Source organism: Protopterus annectens, chromosome 8.part1 (genome assembly GCF_019279795.1).
Source record: "Protopterus annectens isolate FY-2018-M chromosome 8.part1, PAN1.0, whole genome shotgun sequence".
Taxonomy (NCBI): domain Eukaryota; kingdom Metazoa; phylum Chordata; order Ceratodontiformes; family Protopteridae; genus Protopterus; species Protopterus annectens.
The window spans coordinates 442,492,704-442,511,774 of record NC_056742.1 but is presented as its reverse complement, the minus strand read 5'-3'; the positions used below and the strand labels follow the sequence as shown (position 1 = coordinate 442,511,774).

At 41.4% G+C, this 19,071-nt stretch overlaps 1 protein-coding gene across 4 annotated transcripts in view; it reads left to right on the top strand.

The window, feature by feature from the left end:
- The window catches only part of LOC122810396 (solute carrier family 12 member 4-like), a 2,349,234-nt gene that overhangs the window by 2,251,247 nt on the left and 78,916 nt on the right, over positions 1 to 19,071 (top strand). For all 4 annotated transcript variants that reach the window (XM_044081998.1, XM_044081999.1, XM_044082001.1 and 1 more), the window contains exon 22: positions 8,319 to 8,494. In XM_044081998.1, coding sequence (XP_043937933.1) covers positions 8,319 to 8,494 — 176 coding nt within the window. The remainder of the gene's footprint in view (positions 1 to 8,318; positions 8,495 to 19,071) is intronic.

The window sequence follows — 19,071 nt, the reverse complement described above, 5'->3', positions numbered from 1 at the left end:
CAAGATGTTATGGGCATAGGAAGCAGACCTCAGACTGAAGATTCTGAAGGTGCAGGCATCAGATCCACGTCAGATATGATAACCCACAAGTTGAGAAGGGTAGAAGAAGAAGATAATGCGGATCTAGCGTTATGGTAAGTACTTGACTCTCATTCTTTTTCCCTATTTCCACTTTCATTAAAATTATCCCTCCAAATCTGTTTCTTTCTTTCATAAGACTTCACAACAGAAAAGTAATGTTGTGTCGTTTGGCTTTTCCCGGTTAGGGGTCGCCACAGCGGAACTCTGGTCCGCTAATGATTGGCAGTAGATTTTTACGTGCCGAGTTGCCAGCCCTGACGCGCAATCTTCAACGAAGGTACGCCCATTCACGCATGTCTCCATACAGAAGTCGCTCTAGCTGAGAATCGAACAAGACGTCTTACTGAGGCGACAAAGCTACCGCAGCAGAAAAGTAATAAGTATCCTAAAAAGACATGGTAAGGCAAAACAAAATTTTCCATTATAGTACACAAAATATCCTTTTCTAACAGAAATACTAACTTCAATTTTCTGCAACCAACCCTCCCCTCCTTCTGTCTCAACCACTCCCTTCCAAAATTGCAGAGAAGCTTTTATTCCTTCCCTTTCAGAAGCTCATAACTTAACTCTTGGATCTTGAAGATAATGGAAGAGTGATGCACACTTCAGTGGGATTCTTTTCCCATTCTTTCAGGGATACCTCAAGTTTCATCAGATAAATAATAGTTCATCTTACCAATTATTTCAGATTTGTTTCTTCAGGGAATTGTAGAACCCTTTCTGCCTATACAGATAGGGATATGATTCTACTCCAGGGTTTCCTTGGTTGCAAGGAAAGGGGGAAATGTTAGACCAATTTTGTCTCGATCCAAAACTTAAACACCTTCCTAAAAGTTTGAAAGTTCAGAACGTTAACCATAAAAACACATCTTTCCCCACATTTTCTCTCAAGCATTTCTAGTTACTCCAGATCTAAAGGAAGCATATATGCACATCTCTAACCACACAAAACGCAGACAGGTTTTTTTTTATATATATATATATATATATATATATATATATATATATATATATATATATATACAGTTTCTGCCTTGGCATATCACTTTCCGTTTACTCTTGTCAGTTTGCTTATTTGCAGCTCTGAAGGTTTACCCCATTCCATAGCTTTTTTGCAGGCAGGTTCTAAGGCATCTATATATTTCCCTACTTAGGACAACTGCTTGATTCAGGCTACTTCAAAACAAGATCACCCCACACTTGGCGACCAACTTTTATTTATTTATTTCATTGACATTTGACTTATCTGCTTAGGCTTTGTTCTAAACTTAAGAAGGCAACCCTGGATGCAACCCGTTGTTTGGTGTTCCTCTGATGTCATCTGGACATCTAATTCATGATGGCATTTCTACTTCTAGACAAAACTCAGTTTTTGAGAACTTCCTATCTCTGACAAACTAGGTGGGAAATAAAAATAGAGAGAGGCATGTTCACCCTAAGAGCTGGGAGAGGGCAGGTGTTGGAAGGTACAGACAGCATGATGAGAGGTTAGGTTATTAACAATGTAATGTATTTGTTAATATAGATCATACAGGTGAGGTCCATGGAATAGCATGATGACAGGTTAAGTTAGTAACAATGTAGCATATTTTTTAATATAGATCATACATAACCATTAAAGTTCTCGTTTGTTCCTTTTGGTCTGTTAATGACTTTAGAAGAGGAAAACTGTGACTCATCTGCATCTGGGGAAGTCTTCTGATGGAAGTAGCCTTTAGTGAGTAACCAGATTCCTCCTTGTGACCTGAACTTAATGGCTCTTAGTGTCATTTGCCAAATTGATTGGTTCTGCATGGGTGAACTGCATTTCTTGACACACTGGTTTCTTAGTGATATTCATTTTTACTTGCCACATCTTGACGCCACCTACTTCAAAAGTAAAGCTCACATTGTGTTCCTTCATTAAGTGTGGTGTGCCCTTTGGAATGAATGTTTTTTTCCAGAACTTGTCTTGGGGCCTTTTAGCTTGTTTATTCACCTCTGGATCTTTTTCTAGTAGATCCAGAAATGAGGAAGGGTTGACCATAACTTAAATTTTTTGGAATTTTCAGTCTTGATTGAGGGTATTAAGGTGATTCTCTTTTTAGGAGAAAACAATTATTTGTCTGTTTTGTCATGGAGAGAGAAAGAGAGAAGCTTCTTCTCCAACATTCAAGCAAAGCAGACTTTCACAGTGGTCAGCCACTACATTAGTTTCTGCCATCTGAAGATCAGGTCTATTGATCATGTGGGTAAATTATATTTCAGTAGGGGGTGCTTCTGAATGGGTTGGCCGCGGTGGTGCAGCAGTTAGTGTTGCCTCCTCACAGCAAGAGGTTCTCTGGTTCGATCCTCGGCTGGGGTGCCTTCTCTGCAGAGTCTGCATGTCCTCCCTGTGGTAGCGTGGGTTTCTTCCGGGTAATCTGGTTTCCTCCCACATCCCGAAGATATGCTGTAGATGGATTGAACACTCTAAATTGGCCCTAGGCGTGAGTGTGTGCGCCTTATGTGGAAGGTTGGGTGCCGGGCTGGCAACTCAACACTGTAAAAAAAAAAACTCCACTGCCAATCATGAGCAGACAGGTGATCTGCTGTTTTAGGAATGTGTAATCTAAGAACATTTTATGTTGTAGTTGTGAACCTCAGTGCATACCTTCCTCAAGTGTTTCATTATGGATCTCAAGAGCAGTGTGCATTTTGATAGAGGAGAGTCATTTTATTAGCATAATTGTTACCCGTACTAGAGACCCATTAAAAGTAATGTACTAGAGATAATGTGTGTTGATCATATCAAGGTGGTCTTCAGGGCTTCTGACCCATTTTTTTCTGTCTGTTTATGCTGTATATTGTCTGCTTAGATGTTTTAGTAGAAGCTGTCCGTTTGGTGCATTTTGTGCATGTAGAGCTGCTTGTAGCGAACCAAGCACTTGAGTGCACATCACTTCACTTTGCGCGTTTATATTACGCTGTCAAAGTCAAACTGTCGACAACGTAATCGACATGGAAACATCGAAATCCCCGAACATCGAACACACACAAAAAAAAAAAAAACACCCAAACACAACACAAATTGCTCTCTTCTGCACCCCCTACACCCCCCGCTATTTAAATAGACCAACTCCGAGATTGCACTACATTGCTGTAAACAGAAATCTCCCCTTATGGAGATTTTCATTTACACACGCAATGACTTTCACTTTCGACATTTTGATGCCGACAGTATCAGCTTCGATATTGTCGGCCTTCGACAGGGTGAAGTAGACTCCACTTTGCAAGGACCAAAGTCACATGCCTCCATGAGAATGAGGAAGTTTGTTCATAGAAAACTGGGAGTTTGGGTGAACAAAACCCTTAAAAACATTCACAGCTTTTCATTTCATTTTCTTCAAAAATGTCTAAAGCAACCCTTCCACATTCTTTCACAGTGCTTACCAGTTTTTTTTTAGCACTTGTACTAAATTATCATTTAAGACACAGGCAAGCATACATTAATGTAAAAGAACAAATATTAACTTGTTTCCAGTTGCATACATTATACATCACATATGTTCTTTTTTGTAACTTTCATCAGTTCAGCATTACGTAAATTACTCAATTCCTGCCTTCCCTTAAACCTTACTCCTCCTGAATGTTATTTTGTATGTATTCCATCATTTTCCATTTATTTCTATCTAATTTGCTCTATTTTTTTAAAGATCCCACTTCCGGTTCTTGTTTCTCAGTTACAATATTTAGTACTACAAATAAAGTTGGTTTAGAGATTTCCATTTTCTAGTAATTGCTTTTTTGGTAGCCACCAGAATTAAAATTAACATGGTCTTATTATGTCTAGGCAGTTCAGGTCATGTGTCCCAGCTTAAAAGAATAATTTCCGTAGTTATTAACATCAATTTGCTCACCCAGTATTTCTGATAAAATACTATGTAGGGAATTTTAAAGATCTGTTAACTCATTACACTGCCAAAACATATGTCCCCAGTTCTTTCATCTCTATCATGCCTCCAATGTTTGCCATTTACCTGAGGAAAATTTCTTTAAAGTCTGCTTGAGATATAAAAATACCTAGGCAAAATCTTCCAAGCAAAAATCCTCAGCCTTCTAGACTTTAATGCATACTCGAGAGCCATGCATATGTCCTCACATTGCTCCCTTGTAAATTGCTTATCCAGTTTCTCTTCCCAATCTTTTCTAACCTTCTCTGAATGATTCTTATAGTGCAGTATGTTATATTCCCTACGAATTAGCCCTTTTTTAACAGCGGTTTTTGTTGTTCAATGTAAAAACCCTACCAGGCCTTTCACTTTGCCTATACTCTATCAGTCCCTGGTAGGGAAAGCAGTCTCTAGGTTGCAGTCCAGCTGTCTTATTTGCCTCATCCCATTCTGTTACTTTTCACAGTCGAATTATTTGCTCCCAATACCTTCTTTACTTTGACATTTTTTCCAGTAAATTCCAGCCACCTTCTTGCCAGTTCTCTGTACCCCTACTTGCAGTCATCCCTATCGGCAAAATCTCCTTTTTCCATTCTTATGTTGGCTTAGTTCTTGGAATACTTTCTGCTAGTGTATGAATGTAATATATTCTCCTTAAGGATTTGCAACAAAATTCCCACTCTTTCCGCATTTCTTGAACTCTCCCCATTTCGTCATTACCTCTTTCCATTTTGAATTATGACTGTCTGCTTTTTTTATGTATATGAGCTTTAATTGTATAGCTCAAAAATATCACTTCAAATCAGGTAATCCTAAACCACCTTGTTCTGTTGGAAGGATCAACTTATTCCACTTATTACTTGCTCTCCTTCACTCCCTAAATAAATCCCTTCAACTCTTTATAATTGTCCACAACTTCACCTCTGGTTGAGAAAAATTTGCCTGATGTATATAAAACTAAAGGGACTAAAAATGTTTTCATTGCAAGTATCGTACTATCTACATCATAAACAAGAGCTTCCAGTTTCTCAGTTTGAGAATCCCCATATCCTTAGCTGTCATAACAGAAGGCTTTTTTAATCCAAACTGCTAAATACTTCATTTTCATAGGTCCATAAGTGTTTACTAGGCTATGCTAGCCATGCATCCCAAATCTCTAAGTGTTGGTACCTTTGACAAGTGTAGGCAGTGACCCAGGAGATGAAACATTTACAAGCAGGAGCCTGGGAAACGAGTCATTTACAGGCTGCCTGTGTCCATTAGAGATAGCTCTGCTCGACAGGAGCACAGGAAAATAATTTTCTTGGGTGGCGAAAGCCAGGGTACCTTTTTGGCTAGGCTTATATAGGCCCTAGGGGCGATAGCCTAGTACCTACCTATGAACCTATATAGGAGCCAAACTAGGAATGAATTTCCTGTTCCCCATCCAGTTGTCCAAGTTACACTTGAATTGGCTTAGGGAGGAACTCTGCTTCACACGGATGAGGAGCCTATTCCAGAGGCGAAGTCTCTGGGGATACATACCCCTCTCTCAGTCAAGTTCTATTTATATCACAGGTAAGGTTTAAGTTTTTAGAATGGGTAATACTGGTGCTATTTGCTTTGTGGATATCCAGGCTGTCCATCAGAGTTGAGTCTGACAATGCCGTGTATGCCAGGCATAGATCTCCCCTCAGCAGCCTGTAGGAGACAGAATACAGGGCTAGGGCTTTAAACCGGTCTGCATAGGACATGTTATTTACTCCCTGTATTCTTTGTGAGAACCTTGTGGATGTTCCAGTTGTTGGATATGCCTGAGTAGGTCCACACCAAAGGGGACATTGTACTCAACGATGCGTCTGATTAATGCCAAATACATTAGGGGTGTGTTATCAATATGATGGTTATCAGGGGTGGATTACTTCCTGAAGGATACTATTATGCGTTTCTTGCCATTTAGTTTTAGTCCATGACTCTGACAGCAGTTGTTTGTGTCAGCCCTTCCTGGAGAACGTGTCAGTGTGGGAATCAAGGACTGCTTCTAATTTGCAGTCATCTGTAAATTTAGTCAGCCAGAGGCCACTGTCATTGTCCTTGACTTCAGAGCAATAAATGCCAAAAAGAAGCGATCCCAGAACCAATTCCTGAGGGACTCCGCTTGTGACTGGCCTCGTTGTAGAGGTGGTCTTCCCAATTCTAACTTCCTGACTCTCTTGTCTGTGAGCCATTTGGCAATCCATAGGATGACATAAGGTTTGTACCTTACCATTTGAGTTTGTCAACAGTGCTCAAGTGGGGTATTGTATCAAATGGCTTGGCCAGGTCACTGTAGGCAGTGTGAACTATTTTGCCCTCATCCATTACTTTGGTGACCTTTTTAAAGAAATCCACCAGGCTGAGAAGAAATGACCTGTCCTTGAAGCCAAATTGGATTTGGTCCATTGTCTGGTGGTTTACTGTGTCATTCATGTTCATGATAATTCTTCCCATGGTTGTGCATATCAGACTAGTGAGACTTATGGGTCTGTAGATGGCCCAATTTTGTGCAGAAGAATGACTTACTGTTGACCATTCATGAGGCACAAAGCCTGTTTGGAGGCTACAGTTTAATAGCGATTCATGTGCCCATAAATGTGGGTATTGCTGAACCAATTTATGTGGGTGTACATAATTTATGGCTACGGCCTTTGTTTTATCTTCATTAATTTTATATCCCAAAATGACTTGAAACTGTCTCAAAATTTATTGATTTACATTTGTTAACCAGGAGTGTCCGACTGGGCTGCAGCCAGTTTTCAGTAGAGGCCCAGGGAGAAAGAACTCCAGTAAAAACAAAGTGAAAGAACAAAATTATATAATAAGTACTATACATTAATGTATAGTAAAAACATATGTTTGTTATATAATGTTAAAGAAAAAAAGTACATTTAGAACATATTTGATTACATATCGTATAAAATAAATAGCTAAGAGTATATAGTTAGAAAAAATGCAGGTTTATATGTTCCACAACACTGAGATCTGTTTCTGGATTTATCAGGTAAGAATAATTTCATCTGCAAATAAAGCTAAATTTTCTTGATAACCACACCAATTGTATCCTTGAATTTCAGAGTCCGTTATTTGGTAATGGCTCTAAATATAAAGCAGTTAACAAATAGGAAAGCAGACACCCCTGCCTGGTTCCCCTGTTCAGACACAACGCATCAGAGAAGAACCCTCCCACTTTAATTCTTGCTTCCGGTCCTTCATATATCATCCTGATTAACCTTATTGTATCAGGGAATGCAAATATTTCCATTGCCCTGCTCATAAAATCCCAACTTACTCTCTTAAATACTTTCTCTGCATCAAGACCCACATATACAACAGTGACACTTTCTTACAGTTTGCTTCTCTCTGGATCATCATGTTCTGTTAATGTTTGCCTCCCCTCCATAAAACCACATTAATCCATATCTGTCAATTTTGGTAACACCTTTGCTATTGTTCTAGTTAGTATAAACCTAAACACTTTATAATCGTGATTTAAAATTGAAATGGGTATTTATGAAGATGGATTTAATGGGTCTGTACTGTATTTAGATATTACAGCCACCATAGCTTTTTTCCAAGATTGGTTTCTTTTAAAGCGCTGTTAAGTAAATCCTTCCAGATCTTTAGCACTTTCTTCCTTCCTAGCTTCCAAACATCTACAGGAATAACAACTGTTCCCTGGAGATTTTCCTTTTTCCTTTGTCCCTAACATTCTGCTGAATATCCATCCTGAAATCCTTTCTTTATCAAATTCACATGCTCATTTCTATCCAAAAGTGTCTCCTGCAGCATTGCTATTTGCACTCTATACAATGTAATTTAATTCTGTTTATTTTTTGCCCTTACCTGTAAGACCATTACACAACCATTATAAGTTGTTGTTACATGTTGTACCTGGCTTTTTTAATGCATATTTCCACCTTTTGTGTTACATGCTGATATTTTATACAGTTTCTTGTGAGAGTGGGGAAGGTTTGTCGTGTATAGTCACAGAATCAACATACCTTACTGTTACTCCCTACAAAAGGTCTACTGAAGGTGAAGTAACACTATGAATATTCCAGTTTTGGTTATCTCTGGTGGAGTGGCAAAAGTGAATATGACAGCAGCGTTATGTATTAAGAAAAAGTGTTAAATTATCTGTGCTTTTATTGTCTGTTCCCTAAGGTGGTAACAGCTTTTGTTTCTGCTTGCTAGTTAAGTTGCTTTGATATCTTTCCTCTCTAATAATGTTCTTTGATGTTTAACAAAGTCAAATATCATATTTACATCATAATACATATTGTTCCTAAATGAATGGATTTCACTTAGGCTCAGCTGATCAAGGACAGGCATTCTTTAGTACGAATGGGAAGTCTTTATTCAGATGAAGAAGAGTGTACTGAAACTGTGGAAACAATTCAAATGACGTGGACAAAGGAGAGGTGTGAGAAGGAGAAGGAGTATAGAGGCAGATCGCATTTCGGAGATCTGATGAGCTTGAAACCGTAAGTACAGTTTGTCCAGAATTTTGTCATTCAACATCACTACAATAATTTTGCATTAATTTGTCATTGCTATGTTTGAATAGGCTTGGTATGTTTTTAGTAGCTCTTTTCTCATGGCCTAATGATAATTTGATCACTTGAGAGTCTGAGTGTTTTGTGTTGGAATGGGTAAGGTGTCTCCTTATTTTTTTGTTCTTTATTGTGAGTTTGCATTTCTGCCATCTTTATTGCAATGTTCCCCTCCAGTGCATGAAAGTTGGGATTTTTTCTGTGCTCCATTCTTTTGAGTGTAAGCTGGGACATTTACCATGATTATCAATGATACCTGTACAGCTGTGTAATTGATACCATTGTTTGCTTTTTGGCTTAGTGTTCAGTTCCCCACAATATGATGAAATCTGGTAATGCTCCACCTTTTGAGCACGTTCACACATTTCCTTCCCATTATCCCTGTGTAGCAGATATCCTTAACTCTCATCTGACATGTTTGTGTGTGGACACATTTGTGAAGGCTGCCAGCCTAGCTAGATATAATTTTGTAAGTAATTTTATGTCATTGTAAATATTAATGTAATCCACAGGCTTGTTCTGCAAATGTAAAGAGAACTAGCTATATGTTAGCATTAAACTATATGTTGTACTGAACTTGAAAAATGTAACATAGTGCACTCTGCTGGAAGAAAGTTGATAAGTCAAGCATTGTATGACACTTTGATCTCAACCTCGGAGACATGATGTCTGGGCCAGGCAATTCTTTCTGTTGTCTTGATTTAAGAGATAATTACTAAGGTTTTACATGTATAATGTCGTTTATTGCTGTAGCTTCCTGGCCAGGTGCAGCTTACTAAGAAATGTAAATTTTGAGTTTCTGTTAGCCTGGGAAACTGTTAAGAATGATGTAATCTGAATCAGCAGTACTGTGTTATCCATTTAAGACTTTCCCAGAGAGAGAAAGATAGAGCTTTTTGGATTTTGCACTCTGCCTTTGCTCTGTATGCAAGTAGTTTATTTAGAACTTAGAAATAGAATATAGCCAGATTAGTCTAGCTGTTTTTTATATTTATGACAGACTATCCTACAGTATTGGTTTAAAGCATTTTCCTGTGATCTCTGAACTCTGTAATGTCATTGTATTGAAGTAATAATTATTGTCTTGTGTTTTTATTATTTATTATTAAATATTTTTAAACCTTTCAACTGTGGCAGTTTTATGTAGAGATAATTTAAGCTCTTAGAGAGTGCTTGCACGTATTTGGTGATACTGTCCAAGCCACTCCAATTGTCTTGCTACTCAGTCACACGTACTATTTGAATAACAGTAATATTACACAGTGAAATTGGTCACCCTTTGTGAAGGGCCTTATAGTAGCTGATGGCTGTGGATTACTACCTTGTAGCCTGGGCAAAACAGGGCACAGCTAATGGACCTGTGCCAGCCTTCCCCAGGAGTGTCTGTGTGTTTATATATAAACCAAATCTCAAAGTGCATGTGTGTCAGCTACTTGGGCAAGAACACAAATCACTGGTTGGACAAAGAGGGTACTGGATGTTTTTAGCTTGACCACTAGGCTGAGATCTGGACCCTGTAACTGTGCCAGTGGGGAGTCTTATTGGGGATCTGGAGAGAATGGGAGAAACCAGCCCCAGACTGACTGTGATCTCTGTGTGCTCTTAAGGGAAATTGTACTTTACTGTGTGTGTACTTGTTATCCTTCCCAATGTGCACGCCCCTCACTGGTACTAGTGGTGAGGATTGAGGCTCCTTGATTATTGGGCCAGTGCATCAGCGTCACAACATCTTGTGAAGCTAAGTCCTCCACCTCATTTTCTTAGTCATTTTCTATTTTCAGAAATCTTAAAATCTACTTTGCTTCATCTGCAAACCCTGTTCAACTTTATTGTTATGATGTCATATGTCCTCTAGGAGTGCCTCAGATGTTGACTGGGGAATGTAATATGAGGGCCTTATTGAAGAGGTAAGATTAAGATGGGGGCCGTCCCATTCCCATCTTTTTCAGTGGAGGATTGAGCTGGACCATTCCCCCAATCCTTGTTCCTTCCCCAGTCCATATGGCAGCACGGGTGGTTTCAGACCTGAGGCACTTCATGGAGCCTGTCTGTAGAGCAATAATCAGTACTTCTACCTTGGTGCTAGGACTTAACCATCCATCACATTCGCTGAGACCTTCAATGTCCACTGAGTCTCCAAAGCTGACCAGTCAGTGCTAGGTCATAGGCCCAGTCCTCAGCACCAGTTCCTTTGGTACCCTTATTAGTGTCAAGAGTATGTGGCCTTCAAGGTGTTGTCACTGATCTCCTTCTTGAGGCCATCCAGTTTGTCAGTGGGGTTTCTTCCTTACTGCTGTTTGCGCACACTTTGGGGGGGGATGAATGCAAAGCCTGAATAAGGCTCTCTCATACCAGCAGACATGGGATCGGCATTCTGTGGGATGGAGAAGATGATTTCCTTGCTTCCGAGGGTATCTGCAGAGCCTCCAGTGGTGTCAGCTTCACCCACAGACACCCTACAATCTGTGGCTCACCCCATCTGTCATCCATCTCGGATCACAGCAGATCAGATGGTCGCAACAAACCTGCACAGGTTTATTTGGATTCTGTGAAAAGTCAGATCCCTCCTTCCCAAAAATGTTCCCAAAATGAGGATTTCACCTTGGACAATGGCTTTGATGATCGAGGGTTCCCCCACACCCTCCAGAGGACACCACATTTGGCATGATCCTGGAATTGATGTTCCAGAGGGGATCATGGCCCATGGACCCACCCACTCAGGAAGGAGAGGTGTTGCTTGAGGCCTGTCATTCTGCAGTCTCTGCCTCCTTAGAGGTCCCTCCTACTGATCATCTAATAAATTTAGTCAACAGTAGGCCATGACAGGATCCTAATATTTCTGAAACTGTTTCCAGGAAGCACAACAATATTCTCCAGCCACAAAAGGGCGGAAGCACTGGTCCAGAAGACCTCTAATAGATTCCCAAGCCATAGCAGCAGCCACCAGAAGAGAGCTTTCCAATGATGTAGCTGCTATTCGGGCCTATATCACTACAGCAAACCATCGCTTCAACGAATGGAATTTCATTGGAAATACCTTTCATCTAATTCCTTTCATGTGGGGGGCTGTGCACACCACACCCCCCAGTAATTATTTGCAACAACTCTGAAATCGCACTACCGTGGAGAAAGGGCAAATTTTCCTGATCCTCACTGTACCGCAATCTCAGTATGAATAGTTAGATGAACGGCATGTTCAGTGTAATTGGACTGAACATGCTCTTCAATGAACTGATTTTTCGCTGAACTGATGGGGGACCCCTGCTGTTCATCTACCTAATGAGGAGTCTAGAGCAATGGACAGAATGGTGAGACATATGCTTCTGGTACCTTTGCCCTAAGAGTGTTAAGCTATGCTACTCACATCAACCACTTAAAAGAGAGATTTAAAGGAGCAAACTTTAGCCTGTTTGAGAAATCCACCCACACCATTGTGCACAAAGCTCAATCTCTCTCAACCTTTCTGTGTGGCTTATGCATCATACTGCTGCTGCAGCAGGCACAGGTATTACGACAGCATGCCATACCTGATTCTGTCTGATTTTTGCTGACAAGATCCAGACATCCTTCTCAAGTGGCCTGTACAATGGGACATCCTTATTTAGTCCCTCAGTCAAAAGAGTGATCCCCCAGGTGTGAGCAAGAGGAGAAGATGCTGTCTGCCATAGGTGACAAATGTAAAACTCCTCAGAAATCATACAATAGGAATCAAAATGGTCTAAATTCTTGTGGTTTAGAAAACCCGAGTGTCAACTCTGTGACTCCATTTCAGATAGGTGGCCATGCCAGTCCATTTCTTTAATGGATGCCATCCCAGAGGTCAAGGTGGTCTGCAGAACTGAGGTTATTGGTGGTTCCTTTGCAGACAGTCAGTAAGCAACATCACTCAAGGCTTTCCCGACTGCTCTCCTCTGGAGACATTCTGAGGTTGTTTATCTATCCCACTCACCTACATAAATGGCCATCATGCAGGACTTGTAAATAAGAGGAGTAATATCAATAGGTTGTATGATTTCCTTTTCCCACCCTCTTCCTACTCAGCCTCTGCCACCACAAATGTGCCCTCCTGTCAGTGAAAAGTGACAGAGAGAGATTCTCTCTGTTAGAGTTATTCAGGAGGTCGTACCAGACGAAGGGTCAAGAATTTCTTCAAGATTCTTTTTAGTTTTGAAGAAAAACAAGAACCTCAGGGGCCTAAATGTTTTACACGAGAAAGACCTCCTTCAGCATTGTCATGGTGCAAGTAATTTTGCCCTTCCTGACTGCAATCAACTGGATGTTTTAAGTAGTTCTTCAGGATGCCTGCCTCCATTTCTAGACTGCAGTAAAATCCAGGAAATTTCTATACTTTTTGCTATGAGCTTATTATTTTCGGTTCAGAGCCCTGCCCTTTAGTGTCACCACAGTCCCCTTGTAGCATAATTGGACGTACAGTTACATCTTGGCCATGTAAATATTTCAATGAATGTCCTTTGACAATGCATGCCTGGTAAATCAGTTTCTTATTATTTTTTAGATAGAAGAGGAGGAGTTAAGTTAGTATTACAGTGTCAGGCCTAATATAATATTTATTTTTTTATATGCCTCTGCTGAAAATGGACATGTATCCAGCCAGACTAGCCCGGTCAACAAATGTAAAATAAATAAATGTAAAATAAATGTAAAATAAATAAAATAAATATGAGCTAATTATTTTTGGTTCAGAGCCCTGCCTTTAGTGTGTCACCACAGTCCCCTGGGTGTATACCAAGTGCATAGCAGTAATCATAGCCCATCTGCAACTCAGAAGGATCCAAGTATTCCTGTAGTTTGACATTTGGGTTCTTACTGCTACAAACAGATAATTTCTTTACTTGCTTCAGCTCTGCTTATCCTTGTGTATTACGAAAAATCAAATCTTCAGCCAACTAAATCCATTCGATCTGATTTAATCTAGACACCACAAAGCTCCTAACGAGTCTCCAATCCAAATTAATTCAGTCACTCAGACTTTCTGTGCAGATTCTTATGAATTCATCTCCATCTGCAACATTGGTACTTCGAGTTCTTGGATTGGTGGCTTTCACAATAGTCACTGTACAGTTCACTCGCTTTTGTATGTGTATTGTTCAGTGGCTGCTACGGGTAACTCAGCTGTGAAAGATTCTTTTGAAGTGGTGGCTAACCTTCAAAATTCCTGCAGGCAAATCTGTCATTATTCCATCTCAGATTGAGACAGTCTCCATAGGTGCCTTGGAGTTTGTCCAAGGACCTTGGAATCTGAGGGAGACCAATCTTCACATAAGTATCTTGGAGATGAGGGCGGTCATCCTAATGTGGCAGGAATTTCAAGACTTTATGCCTCCATGAGTGATTTCCTTACAGATGGACATGTCTGGTGTCAGGTATTTGAACAAGCAGGACTGAACCAAGTCCTTCCCCCTCTTCCCAGAGGCCATGAGGGTTTTGCAATTTGGGATCACTTTTCATTGCTTTCTGATTGCATTGCATATTCCAGAAAGGACCAGCTACTTAGGTTCAACAGATCCATCTTGATGCCTCATGAGTGGTCTCGTAATACGGTGGCAGCACATCAGATATTCAGCCACTGGAGCCAGCTGTGCTGCAACCATTTTTTTCCTCAGCCAGCACCAAATACATCACCTTCTCTCCCTTGAGCTTTCCAGAGGGGACAGTCATTAAGGGATGCTGTAGTTGAGCAATGGTATTCTGGGCTTCCTCTGCCTTTCTTGTACTTCCCCTGGTTGTCCAAATTCTTACAGAAAACCACAGCAAGCAAAGCCAGGATGATACTCATTGCTCTGTTTTAGACATGACAAATTTGTTTTCCCTTAAGTCCTCGCCCCTTAAAGCCCCCATGGCTTTTAGATACTTGTCCAGATTTTCTGTTTCACCCATCTTGATAGCGGCAGTCACTTCTGCAAGAATTTCGGTTATTAACCTTGCCTTCTTCACTGCCCCATATTATTTCTATAACAGGATATCACTCCAGAATATCCCTACTTTCACATCCAAAGTTGCCTCAGAATATAATTTAAATTAACATATATATTAGCCTGTGTTCTTCCAAAACCATATCAACAAGGGAGAATGCATCCTTCATACCCTAGATGTTCATGAACAGTTGAGACTTTCATCTGTTGAGTATTAGTACTGTTTCTTCACAGGAACTAAATCATTCAGGTAAGATGTGCAGTTATTTATTTCATTCGCTCCTAATACACCAGTAAGGAAATTTTTTTAGGCTACAGTTTCTAGGTGGCTGGCTGACTCTCTCTTGTGTGTGTGTGTGTGTGTGTGTATATATATATATATATATATATATATATATATATATATATATATATATATATATATATATACATATATATGTATACATATTACTGTGGGTCTACTTTGACCGATCAAATTAATGTTTCAACGAAATTCAGTTTATCTACTCCAGCTTACAGTTCACCGAAGAAATAAAAAAAAAAAAAAACACACAAATTCACTAAACCCCCCCCGGTACTAATATAGACTAACTCCAAGATCGCATTATAGTGGGGAAAAGTGAAAATATCCTTATCCCCATTATACCACGGTCTCCAACAACAGCCTTGGTGAACTGTAGTTTCATGAAGTGCTTTTCCGGTGAAATGCACTATCGCTTGTGTGTGTATATGTATGTGTATATATATATATATATATATATATCTATATATATATATATATATATATATATATATATATATATATATATATATATATAAATATAGATTCACGTTAGAAGATTGAAAGCCCATAACATTGAAATTCAAAACATTGAGACCAAAATCTTGAAAATACAAAATATTGAATCCCATAACATTGAAAATACACAGGAAATCAACATTTAATATATGCCAGCACAACTGTATACAGAAACAAAAAACAAACCATATTACATTTCTCCCCCACATCCCCTGCAACTTAAATAAATCAACTTCGAGATCGCACTACACAGAATAAAATGGCAAACATACCATTCCATGCTACATGACTACATGTTTAAATTATAAAAAAAAACTGTCCTCAACCTTCTGTTAAAAACACCACTTCACTGTTAAAATATTGCACATTACTATGCCCCCCTGCTTATATTTGAAGAAGTGTACTATGGTTTGTTTTTTATTTGTTTCAGTATGTAGTTATGCTGGAATATAGTACATGTTGCTTTCCTATGTTTTTCAATGTTATGGGATTCGATGTTTTGAGTTTTCAGTGTTTTGAATTTTCAAGATTTTGGTCTCAGTGTTTTGAATTTCAATGTTATGGGCTTTCAGTCAGTGAATCCATATATGGATCTACTTTGACCCATCGAATTAACATTTCAGCGAAACTTAGTTTATCTACTCCAGTTTCGTGAAAGCGTATTTCTCCGGAAATGCACTTTCGTGAAACTACAAATGTTGTGTAGTCCAGTCTCGCCTACATTTTTACCCGTGGGTTCGGAGCCGAATATCGGCCAAACTTTTCTAGCTTGAAGTCTTCTATTGGCTGGGCTAAGCGGGTATCCCATGGTGCACTGCTCCATATCCCCAGATCTCGTTTGCCGCTTGTGTAGCTCGGACGTGGTCTCGCTCTTGGCTGTGGCTAAGTACCTTTTTTTCTTGTTGTTTGAGAAAATTTCTTACATACAAAAAGCTATTTTCATAGCTAGTGTTGTTTTGGTTTAGGTAGTGTGTTTGTGGTTTGTGGTATCCGCTAACTGTTCTTTCGGGCTAGGCCCGTTTCAGTTAGAGGACCTAGTCCTCTTGTCCTGTGTTGTTTGCGGTAAAACCGTTTAAGTTAGAGGTTTTAGTGTCTGTTTCCCCTTGCTATTTGTGGTCAGAAAACCATTTTAGTTAGAGATTTTTGGCCTTTTTTGTTTCAGTGCATGTTTCTTCTGGGGTTTGAGTGTGTGCTGTGCAGTTTACCAACTTGTTCCCGCTTTTTGTGGTGGTGTGTGTCTGGGTCCTTTCTTGTCGGACAGCGACTAGTGCTGTGTTGGGTTTTTGTGATTGCTTGTTGGAAAATGTCCAAGGATTCCAAAGAGCACAAGCCTTTGGGTTTTAAAAAGTGCACCAAGTACTGTTACAAAATGTCCATCACTGATGGGCACTCAATTTGTTTCTCTTGCCTGGAAGCCATCCATCTGCAGGAGTCCTGCAGCTTCTGCCATGCTTTTAGTCCCAGAGTGCTCCAAGAAAGAAAGAATAAGCTGATTTTAAAGGGACTCTTGAAACCCTCTTTCGAAGAGGCCATGGATTCTTCTCCCAGTGCTAAACCTAAGTCCTCAAAATATAAAAAGAGATCTCCGGCTCCTTCAGTTTCTTCAGAGCCACTGGAGAAAGTCACAAAACTTGCTTCGACCTCCTCGGCTCCATTGTCCTCGGGGCCGCAGGAAGTGTTGGTGTTGATGGAACCGGCGTCTGCTCCAATTATATTGGAACCTCTTCGGAGGCGATTGCCCAGTCTTAGACCAGTTTCACCTGAGAGGAGATCTCGATCTCACTCCCTGTCCTCCAAATCCTCCAGGACCCTTTCTGATGTGGATGTTGATAGGGTGGTGCAGAGGCTCCTCCAGTCACCAGTTTATCAAAATTGTTTTTGGCTCTGGCCCAGTCGGCTCCGGAGCCCGTCCCGACCACTCCTTCGATCATTCCTCCTCCGAGCGCATCTCTGTCTTCAGAGCCAGAGTGTTCCGCGCCGTGTGATGTTCCTAGGTCTGTTCCAATGGCCCCTCCGGGCCTATCGGTACCGACGGCTCTGACCCAGTCGGCCCTGTCCATGGGGTTCGGGACTTGAGATTCTTCAGTCGGGCCCCAGGGGGACATCTCTAGTCATATTTCAGTTCCGAATCTTCCATTCGGTGCCTCTGCTCGAGGGACCCCGACTCTTGTCTTGGTCTCGGAGGCTGGCCGGTCCTCTGACTTGGGGGGCACCTGCCTTTGAGGCCATGCAGACTGCGCTGGCCAGATCGTCAGCTACATCTTGCGGGTCGGTCATTCTGTCCCCCACCACTCCAGTGAGAGCCTCTGATCACCTCATATCTGTAGACAGCAGAGCACCAAGGCTTAGGGATACTCCCACGAGTGGTCCCCAAGTTTCTGAGGGCTCTTCAGAGTTCATGCCTGAGGAGCCCCCCTAGAAAGAAAACATGCAAGAGGAAGCACATAGACTCCTAGGATGAGTCTCTCACCTCTGATACTGACCTCGAGGAATAGGTGGGGTCCCCCAAGTCACATCCTCTGATGATGTTTCCTTCTCCGACATCCTGGTGATACTGAAACAGAGGTGACTGGCCGTCCAAAGCCCCCTCCGAGGAGAAGTTGGTCTTCCTTAAGGCCTTTGGTGCTCAACCCTCTGCCTCCTGGGTGTCCTCACCCTTCGACGAGCTGCTAGATTTAATTTGTCGAAAGGTGTGGGAAAACCCTGATTCTGTGGAGCCCGTACCCAGGCATCCCAACAAGTTTCTTTCTGCTCCCCCAGGTAAGGAGTTTCTGTCCAAAGGAGTCCCTGTGGATGCCATGGTGGTGGCGGCCACTCAGAAGGAAGTAGCAGAGACTTCTTCCTCCGTCCATCCTCCTAACAAGAAGTCTAGGACCGTGGACCGGTATGGGAAGTGTACCCTCTCGTCAACAACCTTTACCTTACAGTCGCTGAACTTCTCATTTCACTCGGCTCCAGAGAGATCTCCTCAAGGAGTTTAGGAGATACTCTTGCAGGTAACGTTCCTGAGGCAGTGGCCCAGACGGTTAACGCCCAGGTGTCTACCCTCAATTCCATAGTCAACTCCTCCATGCGGCTCATCTCATATGCAGCCAATGGAGCGAGTAGGGCAGCAAGCTCAGGAGTCGCCCTTAGAAGGCAAGCCTGGTTGTGCCTTTGTCACTTCACGGAGGCCTTCAAGTCTTCTTTCACTGACGCCCCTTTTGATGGTTCTTCTTTGTTTGGAACCAAAGTGAAAGACACCCTCACCAGGTGCAAACAAGAGGGAAAGACCCCGTCTGCCGTGGGGGTCTATTTTTCCCTTCCCTCTAGGCCTTACCCCAAGGCCCAGCGGGGTTGGAAGATGTGGTTCAAAAAATCGTAGAGGTTTTTTCCTGCCGCACAAGGTGAGTCCTCCTCCAGAGGTAGAGGAGGGGGAGGTTATTTAGGGAGATGCTGCCCTAGAGGCAAAGGGGGGCCCCACAATTCGGGAGACCGTGATTCCTTTTGCGGCGCCCGCTACTCTCGTTCCTGAGGGAGTGCCCGGCTGTGCTTATCCGGAGCCAGTCGGGAGTTGGAATTCGTTATATCTGGAAGCCTGGAAAAGCATCACCCAGGACTGATGGGTATTACGAATAATTTTTGGAGGTTGTCATCCCGTTTGTCAGACCCCCCCTTCAGTCAGAAAAATCCCGGACGTTCCACCCAGTCAAAGGGATCAAGCAGCCTCAGACGTTTCAAAGCTGCTAGGAAAAGATGCCATCCAACGTGTCCCCTCAGACTAAGTCGGATTAGGG